Genomic DNA, 23,965 nt, shown 5'->3' with positions numbered 1-23,965 from the left:
CGATCAAATCCTAATAACTATAAAACTAAAGATCAGACACAATCACTGACTGAAGATTATGCAAGTAAAAAGTATATTTCTTGCTAGAAATGTTATTAGAAACACGTTTAACGGTGAATCGGTCCTAAAATATTGCATTTCCCATTCAGATAATAAAGATTAATAAAGATCATACACATTCACTGACTGAAGATTATGTAAGGAAAATGTACATTTCTCGCTAGAAATGTCATTAGACACGCGTTTAATGGTGTATCTGTCCTAAAATATTGCATTTCCCATTCAGATAATAAAGATTAATATAAGCTACGCCGTGTTCCGGAGCCGCGGGGGATTCTGGGAATTGGGGTTGTCAGTTGACAAATGGGGCTTTTGTTAACTTGTTTTGTTGTTAGGATTAAGTGGGGTTAATGGGTTCGGGATGTTATGTGGTTGTGTGTTGTTCTATTAACATTGTTCGTGTGTTCATTGTTGTCGACACTGTCACCGAGAGTGACGTGACCATCGTTTCGTGCAGCTGTTCCGTGTTGAAGTCTCGTTCAATAAAAACCAACTCTCGTTGTCGAGCGTTCAATAAAAACCAACTCACGTTGTCGAGCGTGCCCCCCCCTACAAACGTGTCTCCCCCCCCCCCCCCCCCCCCCCCCCCCCCCCCCCCCCCCCTCAACAAACGTGTCGTCGTCCCCCCCCTCAACAAACGTGTCTCCCCCCCCCCCCCCCCCCTCCCCGGTCAACAACAGTCTACCTCCCCCCCCCCCCTAAACAATCGTGTCCACAATTTGCCGCGAAAGCCGTGAAACCCAACCCCGAAACCCGCCTCCACAGCGGCACGCGTGGATACTGTAGGTATAACACGCTATTTTTTACGTTGAAATGCTACGTATCCAGTGTTCATGGAAACGTACACCGTAGACGTTTTTTCTTGGCGACTGGGTTGTATAATGTCACATGCCATTGTAGGCATAATGCTGATTAATTTATGATGTTGATTGATTAATGTTATTCAATGCAATTATGCTCCAAGCTATAGATTCCTCGCTGACTGTCTTCAATCCAAACAACAAACATTCTAAACCACGGTTCTCAAACCGTTGTGTTCGCCCTTCTTTAGCTTGTTTCTTTTTCTCTTTCCCTAGTTTCTTTTCTTTTTAGGGTTAGGCTGATTTCCCGTTCTTGGGGAAAGACACGACTATCGTTGTGCAAATCAGCGCTCCAGCATCGTCACTCAACCCGTGATGAGCTGCGTCACTGTTTTTGGGAATCCTTGTGCAGTGGGAGAACATTTGGCGCATTTTGTAAGGGTGACAGTGAGCCTCCCACAGTTTTTTTATATATAATGCTCAGTCACTCAAATATGTTATTCAGCCAATTTAAAAGGTACTTGACATTAATTACTTAAATAAAATATTGCAAACAAAAAACTGCTTTTCATCCCAGGCTTTGAGGGCACTACCCCCCCGTTGTAGCCCTAGAGACAGAGTATTTTCTGTCATTGGTGAGTAGGATAGATAATAGCAGTTCAGCACACCTCATGACTGGTTTCTTATGTAAAATAGAAAAGAAGTATACTCACATTTGGTGGTCGGAGTGTTGGTGTTCTTGAAGCAGGGAGACCTGGGGGTAGAAGCTGCTGCAGGACGGATGGAGCAGAAAACACCAGAAGTGTTGTTTACTTTCGACTACATGTCCATTTAATGTAACAGCACCTATGAGATATGAACCGCTCTGCTCTTAAGGTGTTGTAGGAAACAATTAAGAGTTACTATTTATAATTGCAGGGGGCGTGGCTTGGTGTCAGCTGCCAACAAGGAGGCGGGGCGGCTCAATCGCGGGGGTATCAAGTGTGGGTGGTGAACTTCATCAGTGATGACAATAAATAGGGATGCTTGATATGCTCTCCCCCGAAGTGAGATGGGGTCGGGGCAGCAGCTAAGTGGAGACCGCCAGGCCTGGTTGTCTGAAACGGCGCCATTTCCCAATCTGAATATCCTTATCCACTAAGCAGAAACACTTATGGGGCGGGTTCGCCACTTTTTTGGCGTTGTTTGGTATCAATCTTGCTCTCTTCCGATCCTTTTTGCTCCCCTTATTACAGCACCTTTTATATAAATGATGAATCATGTGAATATACATACATATGAGGGGATACTCACTCTTCCCATTCAGAATATAGATGATGATGAGTTCGGCCAGACATATCACACCGAGGACAATGCACAAAGTCGGCAACACATTCCTCAGGCTCCTAGTTGGCTTGGTGGGTTTCACTGGCAAAGACATGAGAAGACAACAATAGAAGAGGAGAGGAGAGGAGAGGAGAGGAGACGAAGAGGGGAGGTTAGGAGACGAGACGAGAGGGGAGGAAGAGTCAACCGAAGAAGAGGAACCGGAAGTGTGTGTGTTTGTGTGTGTGTGCTCAATCTATATTTTCCCAGATTATTTTAAGAAATTGACCATAGACATAAATACACAAAATTTCCACCAAGATCATCAAGAAAATATCAAACATAACTCAGAACAGCCCTGGTACCTTCTGGCAGCGTCGGGCTGGGGAACACAGCCTCGGAGTAGATGTCATCAGCTGGGGCTTTCAGCTTGCAGTACTCCTTTGAGGCTTCTTTCGCTAGCGCCACAAAACAAACATTAATAATATTATAATTAAATATAGGTAAAACCAATAAATGAGTTATACATACTACATACACATAATAACTATTAATAATCAAAAAATACATTAATAAATTTAATATAATAAATACTTCCTTATTCACATTCTGCGTTCTACTTTTTATTTGAGATACATGTTTTGTTTGCTGCATATTGCTATTAAAATAAATAAAAACATTTGTGTATGTGTTATTTTCTTGTCCTGTTATTCTGCTTCTGCTGTCACATCTTATTGAATGCACTGACTGGATTATACGTATCAACTTCAAATAAAAATATAATTAAACAAACACATTAAGAGAGAATCATTATAAATCTTTAAATATGAGAGAAAAGTGATTTTTTTTTTTTTTTTTTTTTTTTATGCTTATTTTGGACACTGTATTGCTTCATTCATAGGGTGAAACCTAGAGCCTTTGTCTTACCTTCAGTTTTGATTTCCAGCTTTTGGTCACTCGGTCCAGCTCTGTCCAGAAGTCCTGCCTCCACCTCCATCGCCTTCATCTCCATGACAACAATCTGAACTTTCTGCCTACCTGTTTAGCCTGAATGGACTCGTTAGTTTAGCTTTGAACCGTTGATGTTCATACCAATTCTTTCAAATCTGTGCGTTGAAACAATATACTAAACCACGAAACAGGGCAGCCAAGAGGTCTTGGCCACTTCCTCTCCGACAAGTCGTCGCTTCCCCATTAAGAGGCGTTTTTATATCATCATCAAATAAATAATAATTCTGACCAGTGCTTTGTCATGCTTCCTCATCTACACATAGCTGATGATATTTAATAATGAGGAATTGGGGCATTTCTATGTATTAGTTACTGACAATGTAACTGTTACGACCCCAAATAGTATCCAGGGGGATCAGGGGAGTAACAAAGAATATTTTAGTTTCCGGGGGACAAGCAGGAGACACAGACAGAGGTAACGGTAAGCAGAAAGGTTTGTTGACGTGCCAAAGAACTAAGAACCACTTTCCCAAAAGAGGAAAGCACAAAACAAAAGAACTAACTACAAACCAACCAAATACTCTACTAGTCAGAACCAAAAGCTCACTACCCGATCCACAAGATCAGAAGATCACACCAACAACGGCACAGCGTCACTAGCTCCAACACACAAACTACAAGCAGTTGAGCTTGCTGGTACAAAAAGGAAGGGATGTGCGCCTGTCTGCCTCCAGCTTATATAGCCATCAGGTGATTGCTAGGGTTGCCATCAGAAAGGGCGGGAAAGGGCATCAGTCTGGGGAGAGAACACAGTGAAACACAAACACAACACAAACACAACACGCTACGTCCGTAACATACCCTCCCATAAGAGCAAACATGTAATTGTGCAACATCAGAGCCACCACAAACTCTAATTGTCACCACATGGGAAACCGACAACTCGCTTCACCATTCACGTGAGTCAGTTACCCGTACATTCAACACCAAAACATGTCCAAATGGGTAACCTACTCTCTTCCCACCTTACCCGCGGGATAGTGCGTCTGCCACAACATTCTGTGTCCCCTTCTTGTGCCGGATCTCCAGATTCTAACCCTGCACTAACAAAGCCCAATGCATTAACCTCTGTTATGGTTGTACATCTGGCCTAGGAACACAAGGGTTATGGTCAGTGTACACAGTTACTGGCAAGAAACTGGAACCAACACCAATCTCTTCCATACGTGGATTTTTTTCCAAGTTTCCATCTTTATTTGATGAAGAAGAACTTCTGAATACAGAGAAATACCTTTTCATTTTTCTGTTTTGCTTAAAAGTGAATTTCCCGCGACCGTTAGAAAGCCTCTTCCTCAACGTGCGAATGTTCGGGAAATGTTGTTTTTTAGTAGTTCAGCGAAACTGGCGAGCCTATAATTCAAAATACATTTCCCTACATGCATCGCTCCCATCATGCTCCCACACATTCGCGCTTAGCAGTGCCATTGAAAGTCGTACAGAAAAACGTATTTTTTTTCGGCACGGGTCCTTCTCACCCTTTCGCACCGGTGCGAGTGGACTTGTATTTATCTTCACACGTTATATATTTTAATAGCAAATGCGATCAAAACTGTCGCACTGTACAGCCCTGGATGGTCAGCCTAGGTGTCAGAGTACACCACCACGTCATCAAGATACACATTGCAATGGGGCACATCCCCCAACACCAGTTGCATCAGACGCTGAAAAGTACCAGGTGCATTCCTCATGCCAAAGGCCATTACGGTGTACTGCAGGAAATGGTCAGGTGTTACAAAAGATGAGATATCCGAAGCCCGTGAGGTTAAAGGAACCTGCCAATATCCCTTTAACAGGTCTAACTTTGCAATGAACAAACATGGTGAGCTCCAAGGGCTGCGACTTGGCTTAGCTAAACCATTTGACAACAGATACTCTGGCTCTTTTCTCATGACCTCCCTTTTTGCCATAGGGCAACGGTAAGCATGCTGCTTGATAGGGGCGACATTACCGACTTAGACATCGTGGCTTAACACATTGGTGCACGATGGCACATCATGGAACAGAGTGGGACAAGAGTGAAGCAAACAGATTACATCTTCCCGCTGACAATCAGAGAGATAAGATTGATGTGTTCCTATTTCAGACATCGACTCTGAGTTCAGTAACCTACAACCTTGCGGACCGTAGGCAATCCATCATCAGACATGGCTTCCCCACAAACCAATGAAGCAGAAATTGCTTCGGGAGCAACAGTATCTGAAGTTACCTTCTCGGACCTCTCCCCTGGAATGATAAGGCTTAAGCATGTTGATATGGCATAGCCGTGTTTTTCGTTGGCGCTCAGGTGTGTGTATGATGTAATCGCCTAATCGGTGATTGACACCTTACTCTTCACCACATACGGACCAGAGAAACGAGCCGTTAGAGCAGATCCAGGCAAGGGTAGTAATACCAGAACTGGATCACCAGGCTGAAACTGCCGTCCAACCGCCTTCCTGTCAAACTGTGTTTTCATACTGTCCTGGGATGAGGAGAGTGCCTCTTTAGCCAGCAGGACTGCACGATGCAGACGCTCCCTACACTTGGAGACAAAATCCAATACATTAGTCTCTTGAGAGGAATCTGACATAAACTGCTCCTTCAACACTTTAAGGGGGCCACGCACATTATGCCCAAACACTAGTTCAGCTGGGCTGAACCCGAGAGACTCCTGTGTAGCGTCACGAATTGCAAAGAGAACAAAGGGAAACCCCTCATCCCAATCCTTCTCCGTATCATGACAGTATTCCTTGACATCGACTTCAAAGTCTGGTGCTAACGTTTAAGTGCACCTTGGGACTCTGGATGGTACGCACTAGACACAGAGTGCGATATGCCTAAAGACTGCAACGTCTGTTGGAAGGTTTTGGAAAGGAAATTTGTTCCTTGATCAGTTTGTACCACTTTGGTTAACCCAAGGTAGTGAAAAACATAGTCAGTGTTTTCGTAATGGTCGGCGCGGTGATCTTCCGCAGGGGAATTGTCTCTTGAAAACGAGTGGTAACACACACAGTTAGCAAGAACTAATTAAGAGACTTCGTTTTGGGCAGAGGGCCAACACAATCCATAATGACCTGTGTGAATGGCTCACTAACGGCAGGAATAGGTCGTAAGGGGGCCGGATGCACAACCTGGTTGGGTTTCCCCACAAACTGGCAGGTGCGGCAGGTGTTACAGAAACGCCTCACATCAGCTTTCATTCCCGGCCAAAATAAATGTTTCAACATTCGGTCATGCGTCTTCGTGACACCTAGATGACCAGACCATAGATGCTCATGCGCTAATTCTAGCACCTGCTGCCGACACCCAATTGGAACCACTAGCTGTTGAACCGTGCCCCAATCCTCAATTGAATCTTCTGATGATTTGCCCATCCGTGGAACCCATTCACGCATCAACACCTCATCGTCAACACAGAAGCACTGTTTCCTACTGCCCTTACAGTCGCCTCCCTATACTGCGGCAAAACACTATGATAGGGAAGAATCCCTTTTCTGAGCACTAATTAGTGCTTCCTGAGTCAATGACACTGATATTTCAGAAGCACTAACAAACTCTTTCAACTCCTCACTCTCCTTTGATGTGCAATCCACCAACCCATCACCAGGTTGCAACACTTCCTCAGACAACACTGAAGAAAATAAGGAGTCAGACAACTCAACTTCTTGAGCTAGGGCTAGCTTGAGCCCCAGTCAAAACACTAACCTTAAACACATCCGGATGGTGGTTAACCAGGTCATCAGGTTCTGAGTCATCAATAGGAACACTAACAACCTCAGAAGTAGGATAAACCTAACCTCCCGCTATGTCGTTCGCCATTATGAAGTCGACACCTTCGTCTAGAAAACAGGGGCGGACAGCAACTGGGAAGAGACCAGTAACCAAATCTGATGTAACATGGATTTAATGTAGAGGTGCAGGTGCAAAACCCATCCCGATACCTCTTAATATAGTACTTGTTTTACAGGCAGAGATATCACTCACAGGCAGGATGCTGGCAAGAATTCATGATTGAGAGCCACCCGTGTCTCGCAACATGGTGACTGAACGCTGGTCCTCCGACTTTCCGGTGAGAGACACCGATCCGGTAAAGATGAATGGCTTAAAACACTCATCAGGGATAGATATCTACGGGCCGGCTACCGGAGGACACCGTTTTAATTAAGCCCATTCCCTTCGTCGGCCTGTTAGCTACCCCAGCTGGTTTGGACCTGGCACCTGCTGCTTACGCTTCATGGAAATGCAATCTGCAATGAGGTGACCAGGTTTGTGACAAAAGAAGCACTGTCTCTCCGCCATAGGACCTGACAAGGCTGCTCTGGGCTGAGTGAAACGAGCGTCATCAGACCTCTGCGAAAAACCAAGATGGAAGGGAGGATCTGATTTACTAAAAACACTCTTGTGCATGACAGCAAACTCCTCCTCTAGTGTAGCAGCCTGCTGTAGCGTACCTACCTACTGCTCATTCAGGTAAATCACAGTACGCTCAGTCACATTTTTGAACTCTTCCACCAACATCAGCTCACGCAGTAAAGTATAGTACTTTACCTTACAGGATGCACACCATCTGTCGAAGAGAATCTCTTTCTCCCTGGCAGTTTAAAAAAATCGGGGTTATCGTTTTCCTGAGACATCGAAAACGCTGCCGGTAGGCCTCTGGCACTAGCTCATAGGCTCGAAGAAATAGCACTTTTTACCGTCTCGTACACAAGACTGTCTTCCGTGGAGAGAAAAGCACACACTTCCTGAGCCTTACCAGTTAGTTTACACTGCAGGAGTATAGCCCACACATCCTTTGGCCAATGCAGAGCAGGGCAATGCGCTCAAATGCACCAAAGTAGGACTCTATCTCAGTCTCCTGAAAAATAGGAACCATTGCCACATTCTTACGTACGTCAAAGACGTTATCAGGATCTGACGGTGGTCGTCTGCCAGAGATAGAAGCGTCGGCTTCACTCTTCTGTAACTCTAACTGGCGCATCCTAACAGCCGTTTCTGACTCCATTTCTTTAACCAAGCTCTGAATCAAATTCCAACTTCTTCCGTTCCGACTCTCTCTGGAGTTGAAACTCTCGCTCTTCCTTCCTATCCTGCGTCTCCTGCTGAAGACGAGCTATACGCATTTTCACCCGGGCACTTACCATGGAACCTGAAGATGTAGAGCGTGGTTCAAACCGTGGCATCGTGTATGGTTCTACCTCTTCCCCACTATCCTCTCTGTAACGACCCAGGCGGGTCTCTCAAGGCTCCCCCCATTTGTGCTGCTTGCCTTTTCTGTCCCCGCCCTTTCTTGTGTGCAGGTCTCAGGTGTGTGCAATGAACCTGCTGATGGGCGAGGGCAGAAAAGGCCTGCCGTGCCAACACCCAGGGGCTCTCTCCTCTCCTCCGCTGGCTTTAGGCTTTTGTTTGGTTGTTCCCATGACTGATCTCACACCACACTTTTGGTTACATCACATATTACTGACGTACACCCAGAGGCAGACAGAGTACACAGCTACCTTACTTGAGTAAAAGTACAGATACCCCTTGCTAAATTTTACTCAAGTACAAGTAAAAGTACTACAGTCAGATGTCTACTTAAGTAAAAGTACTGAAGTACTTGTTTTTAAAAGAACTTGAGTATCAAGAGTACAAGAGTACATTTGCTAAATATTGCATTACTACTGCCACAGTGCTTACATTTATGTAAAGAAACGTCCTACATGGAGTTATGAAAAATGTTAATACATTGGAGAATGTAAAAGGAATTGAAAGTAAAATCAAGTCATTTTCATCTTTTTACCATGTTGCTTTATTTAACATTTCTCACTTGCCCACTAGGCAAAAGCACAATAGTATACAGTATACTCAGTATACAGTATACTCAAGAACATAAAAAAAATTGCTCAGCTTACATAAATATGTAACATCAGAAAAGAAAATTCAGCTAACAATTGTATGTATGTGTGAGTTTCTCTGTTTTTTCATCAATCAAATCAACAATCGTTTCTCATCTAAATCTGACCATGGAGTTGACTTTGGCGGAAAGCGAAGGTGATTGCTGATAGGCTGAAGGCTGTCCTAATCACAGTGGCGCCTGCACAATCCAATCACGTTTGAGAGGGGAAAAACAAATTTAGGGTTTCCGAGATTTTTCTTTTCTCCGTTTATGTTTTATTTTTTAGAAGAAGTAACGGGTACTCACGGTTATGGATAGAAATGTAGCGGAGTAAAGAGTACAATATTTGCCTCTCGAGTAAAGTCATGAGTACTCCCGAAAATTATACTTGAGTAAAGTACAGATCCCTCAAAATTTTACTTAAGTACTGTACTCAAGTAAATGTACTCCGTTACTGTCCGGCTCTGCTTACACCACATCCCATTAACTTTACCTTAGTTTCTGTTCAATCTTATTTAATAAATAATTTCTATTCCTTTACCCTGCGTGTGGCCTCCCCAGTTTATGTTCATGCCAGAGACAAGCATGTTACATTATGGGGGCTCGTCCGTGCTTTTGGAACCTGGAAATTGGTATGTATCAGTTTGTCATTTTGATTCCCACTTTTGGCTATTGGGAGCATAGTGTGGATTAGGGATGTCCCGATCCGATATTTGGATCGGATCGGCCGCCGATATTAGCAAAAAAATGCATATCAATATCGGATCGGCCTGCACGGGAAAATCCCGATCCGGACTCCCGATCCAGTTTGTTTTCAAAACTCCGGTCCGTGTTTTCGTAGCGCACCAATGTAGGTAATCCATTCCAGTTTTTTTCAGCTTTTCCCCCGAAATCCGGTCCGCGTTGTTCAGCACACCTAGCGCACACTGGCCCTCATTTATCAAACGAGCGTACGACAGAAAACGTGCGTAAAATGGACGTACGCTCATTTCAACGTTGAGCTTGGCATTTATCAATTTGAACGTGAGCGCAGGCTGCGATGAAATCTCACGTCAGGTCTAAGCTCGTGTACGCAAGTTTTTTTGGCGCAACATACGGGTATTTCAATGATGAATAGTGCAGCACAAGTAGCCCATGTTCAACATCTGTATTAATTACTAAATAAATTGGAATTAGCCCAGCCGTTCAAACAATTACAATCAAGTCAGGCCTAATTAAAAACAGTATTGCTATGAAAATAATTAGAATGTGACAGGTGAAATGTTTATTCAGCTGTCTATATTAACAGGAGCTTTGCCAAATAGGTGGTCGTGTCTCAGCGATGGCAGATCTGGCTCTGTTAAGGACCTCAACGCACAGACGAGAGAGTTTTTCGAGACCGCGCAGATTTTTTTAAGGAGGGCGATGAATGGCTCTTGAGTCGTTTTCGTCTCCCAAGGCATCTCCTGATGGAGCTATGCAATGCTTTGGGGCCAAAGTTAAGGCGAGAAACTAGGCGATCAAACGCAATACCTGTGCAGGTTTGCTCTACCTTGGGATTTTTGGCCACCGGGATCTTGCAGCGGGAGATCGGGGACAGGTCTGCTATTTCCCAGCCAAGTATTAGCCGAACCATGCCAGCAGTTTTGGCAGCTATAATGTCCCTCTCCGAACGTTACATTAAATTCCCATATAATAACGATCAGCAAACTGGAATCAAACGGGCTTTTTATGCTATTGCTAGGTTTCCAAATGTGACTGGTGCGGTTGATTGTACCCATGTGCGTATGAACCATCTATTAATGATTACGCGTACATCAACCGCAAAAGCTACCATTCAGTTAATGTTCCGATTATTTGCGATGCCAGAATGTCAATCCTGAACATGGTAGCCCGATGGCCTGGGGGCACGCACGATTCTTTTATTTTCCAAAATAGCAACGTTGGGCATCGTCTACATCAGGGCGCACTACATGGTCAGAGTCATCTCGGTGAGTTACGCTGCAGTCGCACTGCACCGGCCTCCTCCCGTTTCTTGCTTGGCCGGCTTCACAGCCGCAACACGTTTTTTTGGTGCTGAGCTTCATGTCGGACCATTTTTTCTTCACCTTATTCGGAATTAAATAACTTTAACGGAATGCAAACAATAGCATATATGTGAAATGTTTTAAGCTGGATAACAGAAGTTGTACATTTCATTTATTATTTAATTAATTTAATTAACAAACCTCTTCCGTAGCCCGACGAACATTGGAAACACTATTCACTGCAACAGTTATTTCCTTCCATATAGCATTCTTTTGCTGGCCTTTAATGCCAGCTTTTAGGCTACCAAATAAAACCAGACGGTTCGCATCCACCAGTGACCCGAGCGTCTCCATTTGGGTCTCGGAAAAATTCCTCTATTTTACCGTTGGACGTTTCTCCATGTCGTAAAAGTTAGGGGCGAGACTTCTGAAGACGTGCTTTTATATGGGCGTGTTACGTTAATTACGATCGATCTCAGCCGCCGTATTTATCAACACCAAGATCCTTCGTACGCTGGGATTGGTGTGATACGAAGGTTTCGTAAATCTCACGTGGGTCCTATCGTAAGATGAATCATGCGTTCAGATTTGCGCTCATTTCTACGTTCGTTTGATAAATGAGGGCCACTGTGTGTGTGGTAATTTGACTATTTTCTACTCAGGTTTTGTGTGTGTTGCTTTTATATATAATGTTATATTGTTTACAATATTGTTTACACTCTTGTTGTTCAAGAACAGAGCACTGATGCCAATTCAGTGTGTGTGTGGTAATTTGACTATTTATTATTTTGTCTATTTTGTGTTTATTTAACCCTGAATAAACAGGTCAGCTTCTCATTACCAAATATTGTGGATTATTCAAACTAACCTAATCAAGTTGGCTAATTGTTCTTAGGAGTAAAACCCTTTTCAACATGAGTAGTAGGGCTGGGAATCGATCCGAATTTCCTGGATCGATCCGATTCCGATTCATAAGGTCACGATCCGATTCGATCCACGATTCGATCCGATTCGATATCGATCTATTTACAGACATAATGCAAATAAATACTGTCCCATAGACAAAACTGCTCCATGTGTTTGTGATTGTATCTGTGTACGTGTAAGAGGGACACAGAGAGAGAAGAGTCAAGAATCAAGTATATATTTTAGACAAAAATCCAAGTATTATTTGAAATTTAAGTAACATATCCATGGCAGAATTAAAACAATGACCAGAACTAAACAACAATGACCAAATAAAATATAAATAAATTAAAATTAAGTGGCCCTCTATATTAGAAAACTACAAGAAGAACCCCTGTACCCAGTCTTTGACAACCAGAGACTTGTGAAATGCCATACGAAGCCGATTTTTTGGGTGAAACCGCATAATGCTACGGCCACACCAAACGCGTGTAACGTGTCTAACTTGACGCTTGATCATTGTGTGTCACAAAAATGGTTCAACGCGCCAACGCGCCTGTGGCTGCGCTGGATTTAGGAGTCCGAGGTAGGAAACCCAAACACCGCCGTGTTTGGGTGCATGATAGAGTTTAGATCGGGTTAGATTAAATAATCTCGGATATAAATAACAATAATCGGGTTAAATAACTTCACATGGTGTGTCTGGTGTGTTTCCAGCATTCGTAGTGTTGATCAGCAGATAGTCCGCCAAGACGTTGAGGTTGCTTAGCAACCAGAGACGCTGTCCATGCAAGTGAATGGAGCGTTCCCTCTTCGTCATAACTATCAAACCAAACATCCTTCACATTCAACGAGCGAACATTATGAAAGTAAAATGCACATTTCTCGCAAAAAATGTTTACATAAACGCATTTAATGGCGTAACTATGTTACTATTTCCTCCCAGAATAAAGAAAGATGTCGGCCGTATGCTTCTGTGCAAGCGTCACTACTCTCTGCCAGTGACGTCGGGTCAAGCTCCACGCTGATTTGTTCCATTAGTAGATGGAACAAGGAGGTGTCCGATAGGCGGAGATGATCAGCGGGAGTGGCCGCCAGCGAAGCTGTGCATGGTGGGAGTTGTTGTCTTCAATCCACAAGCGCCAAAAAGTCACTTTCTGCCTTTTCTCGGTCAAGACGGCACCAAATTAGAATTTTATTTTATTATTCGACTACAGATAGGACCCAATTTCAATACATATTCATGCCTCCACCGGTGAAATGCTCCTTTAAGTTTCGGTTTCGTTTAGCCGGCACTCGCTTTTTGTAGTGCGCCTTGCGTGTCAAAGAAAATAGTGCCTTTAGTCACCTGGAAAAGATCGATCCAGACATTTTTGGATCGATATTGTGATTTTTGAGCGGGAATCGATATCGGATCGCGGATCGATTTTTTGAACACAGCCCTAATGAGTAGTACAACAAAATAAGTAAATATCTTTAATCTTTAATACATGCTTGGATCGGCCGGTATCGGTATCGGCCGATGCTAAAAGCTACAATATCGGTATCGGAAGTGCAAAAAGCTGGATCGGGACATCCCTAGTGTGGATGTGCAGTAGGGCTTTGACTTTTGCCCAAAAATCATATTCGAAGTTTGTTTGTTCATTAATATTAATATTCGAATATATTCGAATATTTATTAATAATATTTTGACCATTAAATGCCTTCAGTAAGACCTGGGCTGAATCCGAATACTTATTACATACTATTTCTGTTCAGTGTCTACTACTTGACGGTACTACAGTGTAGTACGGTCTACAGCTATGCGTAGAACGCCTATGAACGCTTCCGAACACCGCCGAAACTCCACCGGATGTTTGGGGATGACGTATCTCCCCTCAGATGCCGGCAAAATTACCTTGATAAGTTACCTGTTTCCGTCTTGTCATCGTTGCTATTAAAAATGTCTCTTTTTACTTAATTACTTACTTTACTTTTTTACTCTTTTTAATGTCTCTTTTTTTCGCCGCTTTCTACGACGTTTCTAAGCCGCTGTTGGTGGTGTCGGGTCAGCCATCTCTTCTTCGTTCGTTACCAGACTCCGGTTGCATTGTGGGATAGCGTAGTGACCTACCGTTGTATACTGTGGCGGTAGTACGCATTCGGAAACGTTTTCCGTCCTACACAATGCGTACTGAGCATTCGGACGCGCTATATTTGTGGCGCACTACAAAATGCATACTATAGTATTAGTATTCGGATTCAACCCTGGATTGGGCTTTGCGATGTTTGTTTACCGGCGTTGCTATGGTTACCGGTCATGCGTGTTCCAACGGTTTATTAGGTTTCTAATAAATCGCTGTCTAATCAATACTTTATTCACTGCCTCTTCCGTGGTCATTACAATATTATGAATAGACTGCGTCGGGTTCTCCGACGTCTCTCCCTCTTGGCCTGCCCATAACAGGTTCGAATATTAAGGGCTGCCTAATATTCGTTCGAATTTTGATTTCTTTTTTGATATTCAAATTATATTCGAATCACGAAGTTCGGAGTCAAAGCCCTAATGTGCAGTGCTAAATTAAAATGTAAGAATCTTGCTGGCAGGTGTAAAGTACCTGCGCAGCTCAGTTATCAGAATTGGGGAGACCCACGCGTTGTTTGGTTAGTTTATTAGGTTAATTGAAGACTAATTTGGCCATTTTTATTCATGCACATAAATGAGATAATTTTGGTATTTTGTTTGGCAGCCTTATGATTTAATTTGGCCGAGATTTTGTTGATTGGCCGGGGAGGAGAGAAGCCAATTGGATTTTTGTAGCTTTGCAAACTTTGTGGCTGAAAGGCGACCGTGCTGTGCAGGCAGCGCTTGATTTGGGGGAACAGGTGTACTTGGTAACTGGGTGGGGGATGGTAGGTTAAACCTACCAAGCTATCGTGAACCCCTGCGCAGCTGAAGGGCGCTTAACGCCGTTTGTTTCTCATCCTCATCCTCCTCATCCTCATCGTCATCCGCTTATCCGGGGTCGGGTCGCGGGGGGAGCAGCTCAAGCAGGGGGCCCCAGACTTGCCTTTCCCGGGCCACATTGACCAGCTCTGACGGGGGGATCCCGAGGCGTTCCCAGGCCAGTGTTGTGTTATAATCTCTCCACCTAGTCCTGGGTCTTCCCTGAGGTCTCCTCCCCACTGGACGTGCCTGAAACACCTCCCAAGGAAGGCGCCCAGTGGGCATCCTTACCAGATGCCCGAACCACCTCAGCTGACTCCTTTCTAAGTAAAGGAGCAGCGGCTCTAATCCGAGTTCCTCACGGATGGCTGAGCTTCTCACCCTATCCCTAAGGGAGACGCCAGCCACCCTTCTGAGAAAACTCATCTCGGCCGCTTGTACCCGCGATCTCGTCCTTTCGGTCATCACCCAGCCCTCATGACCATAGGTGAGGATAGGAACGAAGATCGACCGGTAGATCGAGAGCTTTGCCTTGCGGCTCAGCTCTCTTTTCGTTACAACGGTGCGGTAAAGCGAACGCAATACCGCCCCCGCTGCTCCGATTCTCCGGCCAATCTCACGCTCCATAGTACCCTCACTCGCGAACAAGACCTTGAACTCTTCTTGAACTCCTTCACTTGGGCTAAGGACTCATTTCCTACCCGGAGTAAGCAATCCACCGGTTTCCTGCTAAGAGTCATGGCCTCAGATTTAGCGGTGCTGATCCTCATCCCAGCCGCTTCACACTCGGCCGCCAGCCGATCCAGTGAGTGCTGAAGGTCACAGGCCGATGATCCAATGAGGACCACATCATCTGCAAAAAGCAGTGACGAGATCCTCAGACCACCAAACTGCAACCCCTCCCCACCACGACTACGCCTCGATATCCTGTCCATGTATATCACAAACAGGATTGGTGACAAGGCGCAGCCCTGGCGGAGACCAGCACCCACTGAGAACGAAACTGACTGGCTGCCGAGAACACGAACACAGCTCTCGCTTTGGGAGTACAAAGATTGGATGGCCCTGAGGATAGACCCCCTTACCCCATACTCCCGCAGCACCTCCCACAGTTTCTCCCGGGGGACCCGGTCATACGCCTTCTCCAGATCCACAAAACACATGTAGACCGGAAGGGCATACTCCCAGGCCCCCTCCAGGATCCTTGCGAGAGTGAAGAGCTGGTCCGTAGTTCCACGTCCGGGGCGAAAACCGCATTGTTCCTCTTCAATCTGAGGTTCGACGATCGGCCGAACCCTCCTTTCCAGCACCTTGGAGTAGACTTTACCAGGGAGGCTGAGAAGTGTGATACCCCGGTAATTGGCACACACTCTCTGGTCCCCCTTTTTGAACAGGGGAACCACCACCCCGGTTTGCCACTCCTTTGGCACTGTACCCGACTCCCATGACTCCCACGCGATGTTGAATAGGCGTGTCAACCATGACAGCCCCTCAACACCCAGAGCCTTTAGCATTTCTGGGTGGATCTCATCAATCCCTGGTGCTTTGCCACTGCGGAGATGTTTGACTACCTCAGTGACCTCCACCAGGGAAATTGACGACGAAACACCATCAACCTCAAGCTCTGCCTCCAACATAGAGGGCGTGTTATTCGGATTCAGGAGTTCCTCAAAGTGTTCCTTCCAACTTCCGACGACCTCCTCAGTTGAGGTCAACAGAGTCCCATCCTTACTGTACACAGCTTGGATGGTTCCCCGTTTCCCCCTCCTGAGGTGCCGGATAGTCTTCCAGAAACACTTTGGTGCCGACCGAAAGTCCTTCTCCATGGCCTCTCCGAACTTCTCCCACACCCGCTGCTTAGCCTCCGACACGGCAGCCGCTGCAGCCCTTCGAGCCTGTCGGTACCTTGCAACCGAGTCAGGAGTCCTCCAGGATATCATATCCCGGAAGGCCTCCTTCTTCAGTCGGACGGCTTCCCTGACCACCGGTGTCCACCACGGTGTCCGAGGGTTACCGCCCCTTGAGGAGCCTAAGACCCTGAGGCCACAGCTAGCCACCGCAGCTTCAGCAATGGAGGCTTTGAACACCGCCCACTCTGGCTCAATGCCCCCAACCCCCACAGGAATGCCAGAAAAGCTCCGTGAGTTTGAAGATACCTAGGACGGGGGCCTCCTCCAGACGTTCCCAGTTCACCCGCACTACTCGTTTGGGCTTACCAGGTCTATCCGGAAATTTCCCCCATTCCCTGATCCAACTCACAACCAGATAGTGGTCGGTTGACAGTTCCGCCCCTCTCTTTACCCGAGTGTCCAAAACATGCGGCCTCAGATCAGATGACACGATCACGAAATCGATCATCGATCTTCGGCCTAGGGTACTCTGGTACCAGGTACACTTATGAGCACCCTTATGTTCGAACATGGTGTTTGTTATGGATAATCCATGACTAGCACAGAAGTCCAATAACAAACGACCGCTCGGGTTTAGATCAGGGAGGCCGTTCCTCCCCACCACGCCTCTCCAGGTGTCTCCATCGTTACCCACGTGGGCGTTGAAGTCTCCCAGCAGAACTACGGAGTCCCCTACTGGAGCCCCATACAGGACTCCATTCAGGGTCTCCAAGAAGGCCGAGTACTCTGAGCTGCTGTTTGGTGCATACGCACAAACAACAGTCAGAGTTTGTTTCTTTGCCTTTTTATTTTTGTTTGTTGTTTTTCGTGTGTCGAACGCGCTGGGGTTGCTTCTGCAACTCAATTGCATGTGAGCACACAGAAGACTAGACTATGAAATGGTTAGGCCAAGGGACTTTCAGGTAGATGCGGGGCGGCTCTTTGGTTGTGGTTTGTTTTGGGGTGGTGGTGCACCTGTGCTTCCAATTGAGTGCTGGTCTAAATTGTCATGTATAGCGCCAAATAATTAGGCATTGGAAACCAGTCAAGTTTTCTGACGCAAGGAGAAAATGAGGAAACAGAATCGATGGATGCGTTCCTTGCAAGTCCCTCTGAAGCTGTCCACCGAGGGGAGGTTAAAGCCCCCCCAAGGGTCTTTTTATTTCACCGAGGGGAGGTTAGAGTCCTCCCAAAGGGTTAATTAGTTATTTTCCCGTAGGGAGGTTAGAGTCCTCCCTAGGGGAAGTTAGTTAGTCATTTTTCACAGAGCGGAGGTTAGAGTCCCCCCAAGGGTTTTATTTTTATTTTCCCGAAGGGAGGTTAGAGTCCTCCCTAGGGGAAGTTATAGTTCCCCCTAGGGGGGAGGTTAGAGTTCCCCAAGACCTGTTTGTTATTATTCGAAAAAGTTTAATGAGTACCAAGCCAATTGGTGAAAAGGGTGAAAATCTTTTATTGTAATCTACCTGTCTTCTGGAGCTTGCCGGGCTCGAGGCGACTTGAAAGGCTGAACTTCAGCGGACGGAGCCTTGAAACGCCTACCTCCGTCAGGGAATTAGTCCCCACCCAGGATTCACTCCGAAAACATAAAAAGGAAAAATAACGAATGAGTGCCCGAAGGAAATACAGTCCAGCTGGACACTCCCCTACCTAACTGAGGAAGCCACTTTAACGGTTTAGCTAAGACTTAACACCTGGCCGAACAGAAGATGTCACTCACCATGCTAGCCAACACTGCTAATGCTAAACCTGAGTGTTTCCAATAGAACCAACTATCGAACTACTCCTTGTCGTATCACGGATGAGCCCCCACTTGTTACGACCCCAAATGGTATCCAGGGGGATCAGGGGAGTAACAAATAATATTTTAGTTTCCGGGGGACAAGGAGGAGACACAGACCGGGGTAACGGTAAGCAAAATGGTTTATTGACATGCCAAAGAACTAAGAACCACTTTCCCAAAAGAGGAAAGCACAAAAAAAAGAACTACAAACCAACCAAATACTCTACTACTCAGAACCAATAGCTCACTACCCGAGTGAGCTATTACGCTATTACACTATCACACCAACAACGGCACTTCGTCACTAGCTCCAACACACAAACAATCGTCAACTGCTTGCTGGCACAAAAAGGAAGGGATGTGCGCCTGTCTGCTCCCACCTTATATAGCCATCAGGTGAGCCCAGGTGCACTCATTTTCCCTATTGCTAGGGTTGCAATCAGAAAGGGGGGGAAAGCGCATCAGTCTGGGGAGAGAACACAGTAAAACACAAACACAACACAAACACAACACACTGTCCGTAGCAGTAACTAATATGTAACTAATGTTAAAGGCCTACGTGCAGTTTAACCGGAAGTTTTGATTAATGGGTACATAAAGCACTCAAAATATGTGTATAATTTATAAAATCTATCCAAAATAGTGTTAAAGTCCAGTTTTTGTCGTTTTTGGCAGTAACAGGTGTTTTCTAACGCCATTCGGCGATGACATCAAGTTGGGGAGACGTGGTGGAAGGTAGCCTCAGCCTAGTACTAGAGAACTATGGCGTCTGAGAGGTGGCATGAACCACAAATAACATGCATGATGGCCCACAGCAGTATAATTTCGAACCTGTCAGACGTGAGAGGGCGAATGAGGAACTGCCGAGAACTGTTGGCGGTCAAAGCCAATTAAATGCATGGTCAGAGGAGATTGAGTGAAGAGTTGCTATCATTTAGCAACGCAGCAACGAGCGCTTGAGCTAGTCAATGAACAGCAGAGCATACAATAACGACACTTTTATTTATTTTTACTCTCAGTGAATAGCTCCGAGTGAAAGTCGACGTTTTCTTTATATCTAGTGACAGCGATTATGTCGTAAGTACCGGTCAACTTGGTCAGAAGATCTAGAAATAGAAGGAATAATGCTAGCTATGGGCTAACTTAGCCTATCGGACAGCAATCAGTGCACTAAAAAGTGAGTGCCTGCAAGTATAACCGATCGTGGTGTGACATTATTTAACCATCAATCTACCGCAAATACAACCAGACAGATGTACATTGAACACAAAGCACACCGTCCAACCCGGCGGATGCTGACAGACAAATTCAGCTCTGGCATTTTCTGTCCAGACCAGCCCACTACATTATCAGCACTAGGGGTGGGACGAGACAAACGGGAAGAACCCTGTATGTACTGTGGTAACCCGGTGCTTGATGGTGCGGGTTCCAGGTACGAATGGCATGTGTAGTCAGGGGCGTAGCCATCATTTCAGAAGTGAGGGGGACAAATTATTCAGAGGTCTATTGAGTGATTTATCATCCTCTCGCAATCAGTTGCACCTCTCCTTATTGGCTAAATAACCACAAACAACAGCACAGCACCAGGGGACCGACTTTAGTTCTTTAAAATGATATACTATATAAAATCTAAAGCTGCCAAACTCTGGTTGAGTTGACACAGAATGACCCTCGTCCCTCGAGCATCTACAGGGTAAGTAAAGTAGCCAGATAATTAAGTGCAAAGTTCTGTAAAACACCATTCCTGTTTCAAATTATCGGCACCAAAATGGAATGGAAGTGACAAGGTAACAGGGTAATAAGCCACATAATTTAATTTAATGGCAAGAATTGACAAGTGAAAGTGACAGCAATATACATATCGACATGAAGATGTAGCTATTTTACATTTGCCGTCGTCAATTATGACAGCACAGATGTGGGAAATTAATCAAGACTAAGACCAGTGGCGGCTGGTGATCAAAAATATTGGTGGGGCACAGTAATAGACAGGGGCTCTGGGGTTCCCCACCCCCCCCCTAAAAAAAATTGAATTAAATAGATTTTATTTCCTGTATTCTGATGCATTTTGGGGATGGCCACTACCTATTTACTTGCCATTCAGATTCATAGCCTACATCCTGACTTGCAGGGCCTGGACAAGCTTACACTGCATATACAGACCTACTTTATGGCCATTCCACCAGCCAGTGCTATTTGACCCATTGTTGTTATTCTGATATTGAGACAAATCATGATCACTGTCATAAAGCGTCCATTTTTGGTGAGTCTCAATGTCTACTTCAAATGCAGTTAGAAATATGGGACAGTTGCTTCATTTTGTTTATATGCTACAGGCCGAAAGACTAAATTAATATGAAACTTACTTGCTCCACTGACTAAGTAAATGGATGGTATGACCTATACCTGCTTTCTTTAAAACACAAATAATGCTGTGGTCAAATAATATCTGCAAATAAATAATAAACACTGCGCTGCCTGCACAGCACGGTCGCCTTTCAGCCACAAAGTTTGCAAAGCTGCAAAAATCCAATTGGCTTCTCTCCTCCCCGGCCAATCAAGTTTCGACCCAAGTAGAAACAATAATATAATACAAATGAAATAATGGTTATATTAACTAAAAAGTAATAAAGTTTCAATGTTTATTATCCTTTACAGTTAAATAACTGTAATGTTAATATGTGTGGACCTTCTTTGGACCTTGGGTGAAGTTTGGCCACATTTGTTATTCATTTATTAGACTATATGTATTTTTCGAACTTAGCATGGACTGCAAGGTGCATTCCATTTCCATGAAAGCAATACTGGGTGCACGTGTTGCTACATGTCAGTCATGGTCTAGTCACAAATAAGTACAAAACAACCGTGAGCACAAGTTCTCACGGTTGTTGTGCTTACTTTAGAATAATATAAGTAAAGAAGTATTTTGCAGTAAAACAACTCTTAAGAGTATAATTTATCCAAAAAGTTACTCAAGGAAATGTGTCAGAGTAATTGTCACTAGTTACTATCACCTCTGCACCTAGCAAGCGATTTGACATAGGTAACAGTTAACAATTGTTAACTAGCTTAACTTGATATATTGACATCTATTAGTCAGTCATCATTTAGTTAAACAACATGCAACAGCATTACTCAACTTACACGGTTTGTTTGGATAAAACAAGGTAAAGTTTTTTACCTCTTGGCTGCTGGTTTGCTGAACATGAATCAACGTCTCTGTGATCGAAATTACAACACGACAGCGGTGTTTGCCACCTGGCTCCGCCTGCTCATGGTGCGTTCAAAGGCGGCTCGGAAAACGTGTTTCCACGTGTTAAAAATGAATTGAATGGTAATGGCTATAAAAAGTGCGGGGGACAGAGGGCACAGATACGGGAAGTGCGGGGGACATGTCCCCCGCGTCCGCTACGCCCATGTGTATAGGCATGGTCTACCAAGGCTAGGCTATATTTATGGCCTATGGTGTGAAAACTTTTTTATTCTTAATGTGGCAGTATAATTTGCCCCTACTGTGGGCCTGAGTCAAATCCAAACAATAGTTATGTTATTATAACTCTAGTTCTCGTCCTCAACGCTTTTCTTTCAGCATTTGGAGGGTACAGCAGGTGGGAAACTAGACGGCTACGCCTACAATCATAGAACTAGAGTTATAATAACATAACTATCGTTCTATTTCATGTAGGCTACGCCGTCTAGGCTTCGCCTTATGGGCTAAGGTGAAGCTGCGAGCGGAGCCCAATCAATGTACTCCTGCTGGACCCCAGTCAAAACGACCTAAGTCACTAGAGCACATTAAGACTCAAAAAAGCCAAGGAAGTGTAAAACACAACAGCTTAATAAAAAACAAATTCCTCCTAGATCAAGCAAGGCAATGATCAAGGGAGAAAAAAGTGAGTCTGTAAAGACTCCGGCTCTAATCCGTGCTTCATGGAACCCATGAAAAGGAAAAGAAAAACCAGAGCAACACGGTTTCCATTAGGTCCGCTACCACCGGGGGCGGAGCTACGGAATCCGGCTCTCCAATAAGGGGACTCTCTCGGCCGTTTCTTATTAGAAGAAAACGGCGGGAGTGCCACACTGGCAAACAAAACCACCTGACAATTGGCGAGCCAATAGAAAACCCCCCTAGCCTGTTTTTCATTTGAAAAAAGGTGGGAGAGTGAGACTGGTAATCAAGTCCAACTCGCCAGCCGGCGAGAGGAAATCCAACCACGCCGCTTTAAAGAACATGTCTATATTCTTAAGCCGTAAAAGGGGTCCCGGACTCCAGCACAGAGTTGCAGAGTGAGCCCCTGGACATGTCTAACATGTAAAAATGGACAAAAGGGCCGGGGGAAGACCAAGACGCAGCCGCGCAGATGTCTTCCACAAAGCAGACAAGAGTAGAGCCGTTGAAGCGGCCACGCTCCGTGTGGAGTGAGCTTTAACGCCCAACGGTGGCGCCAAGCCCTGCCGAGAGTAGGCTAAGCAAACACCCTCACATACCCAGCGAGAAAACCGCTGCTTAGAGAGAGCGCGGCCCCTGCTAGCGTCGCTATAACACACAAACAACTGTTGTGTGGAGCGGAACGCGGCCAAGCGATTCACGTACATAGCCAACGCCCGAACCGGGCACAGGAGATGCAACTCCGCCTCAACTCCGCCGGGTGAAAAGCCTTAAGCACAATATCCCTCGACCGAAAATAACTATTAATGTTCTTCGGGAGGAACGCAGAATTAGGTCTAAGCAACGCAAAGGAGCTGTCCTCGTTTAGCAACAAGCAACTCGGGCTGACAGACAGAGCGGTTAGCTCACCGGCCCGCTTGGCAGAAACCAAGGCCAACAAGAATGCTGTCTTAAATGACAGGGCATCCAAAGGGGCCTGAGAAAGAGGCTCGAAAGGATCCCTGGACAATCCGCGCAACACGGTGGGGAGATCCCAGCGTGGTGTAAGCACGTGTGAAACAGGCCTAACCCGTCTTGCCCCACGCAAGAATCTCTTGACCAGTGGATGGCTGAAGATCGGTCCACCATCACAGCCTGCATGGCCAGCCGAAACGGCTGCCGCATAGACCTTGATAGTGGAGAAGGCCAAACCTTTTTCCAATAAGTTTCGCAGAAACTTAAACGAAACAAAAGCACGCTTCCCACCTCGCATTGAGATGGGACAGCGTGGTTCCTCTCACACCAATTAGAGAAGGCGCACCACTTCGCCGCATAGAGGGAAGAAGTAGAAGGCGCACGAGCACTCTGAGTAGTGTTGATAACCGTCTCAGGCAAACCTTTGCCCTGCAGGATCAACCTCTCAGGAGCCAAACCAACAGCCGTCCCGAGACATCGGGCGGGTGCTGCACAGTCCCGTGGGCCTGTGAAAGCGCATCCGGCCTGAACGGTACTGGCCACGGCGCCGACCGCGAGAGCGTGGCCAGCTCTGGAAACCA

At 45.5% G+C, this 23,965-nt stretch overlaps 1 protein-coding gene across 3 annotated transcripts in view; it reads right to left on the bottom strand.

The window, feature by feature from the left end:
* Positions 1 to 21,808, bottom strand: part of LOC115554262 (killer cell lectin-like receptor subfamily B member 1B allele B) — a 29,253-nt gene extending 7,445 nt beyond the window's left edge. Inside the window, exons 1-5 of one of the 3 annotated variants that reach the window (XM_030370919.1) lie at positions 21,723 to 21,808; positions 3,093 to 3,212; positions 2,531 to 2,623; positions 2,154 to 2,267; positions 1,574 to 1,630 (exon numbers count right to left, since the gene is read on the bottom strand). In XM_030370919.1, coding sequence (XP_030226779.1) covers positions 1,574 to 1,630; positions 2,154 to 2,267; positions 2,531 to 2,623; positions 3,093 to 3,177 — 349 coding nt within the window. In that variant the 5' untranslated portion in view covers positions 3,178 to 3,212; positions 21,723 to 21,808. Of the gene's footprint in view, positions 1 to 1,573; positions 1,631 to 2,153; positions 2,268 to 2,530; positions 2,624 to 3,092; positions 6,927 to 18,224; positions 18,331 to 21,722 lie in introns of those variants that run through there. The other 2 variants (XM_030370920.1, XM_030370921.1) reach the window with 2 other exon arrangements.
* Between the last annotated feature and the right edge of the window lie 2,157 nt (positions 21,809 to 23,965).

This window comes from Gadus morhua, chromosome 11 (assembly GCF_902167405.1).
Source record: "Gadus morhua chromosome 11, gadMor3.0, whole genome shotgun sequence".
Taxonomy (NCBI): Eukaryota; Metazoa; Chordata; class Actinopteri; order Gadiformes; family Gadidae; genus Gadus; species Gadus morhua.
The sequence above is the reverse complement of the archived record's forward strand: the minus strand, read 5'-3'. Positions and strand labels throughout refer to the sequence as shown.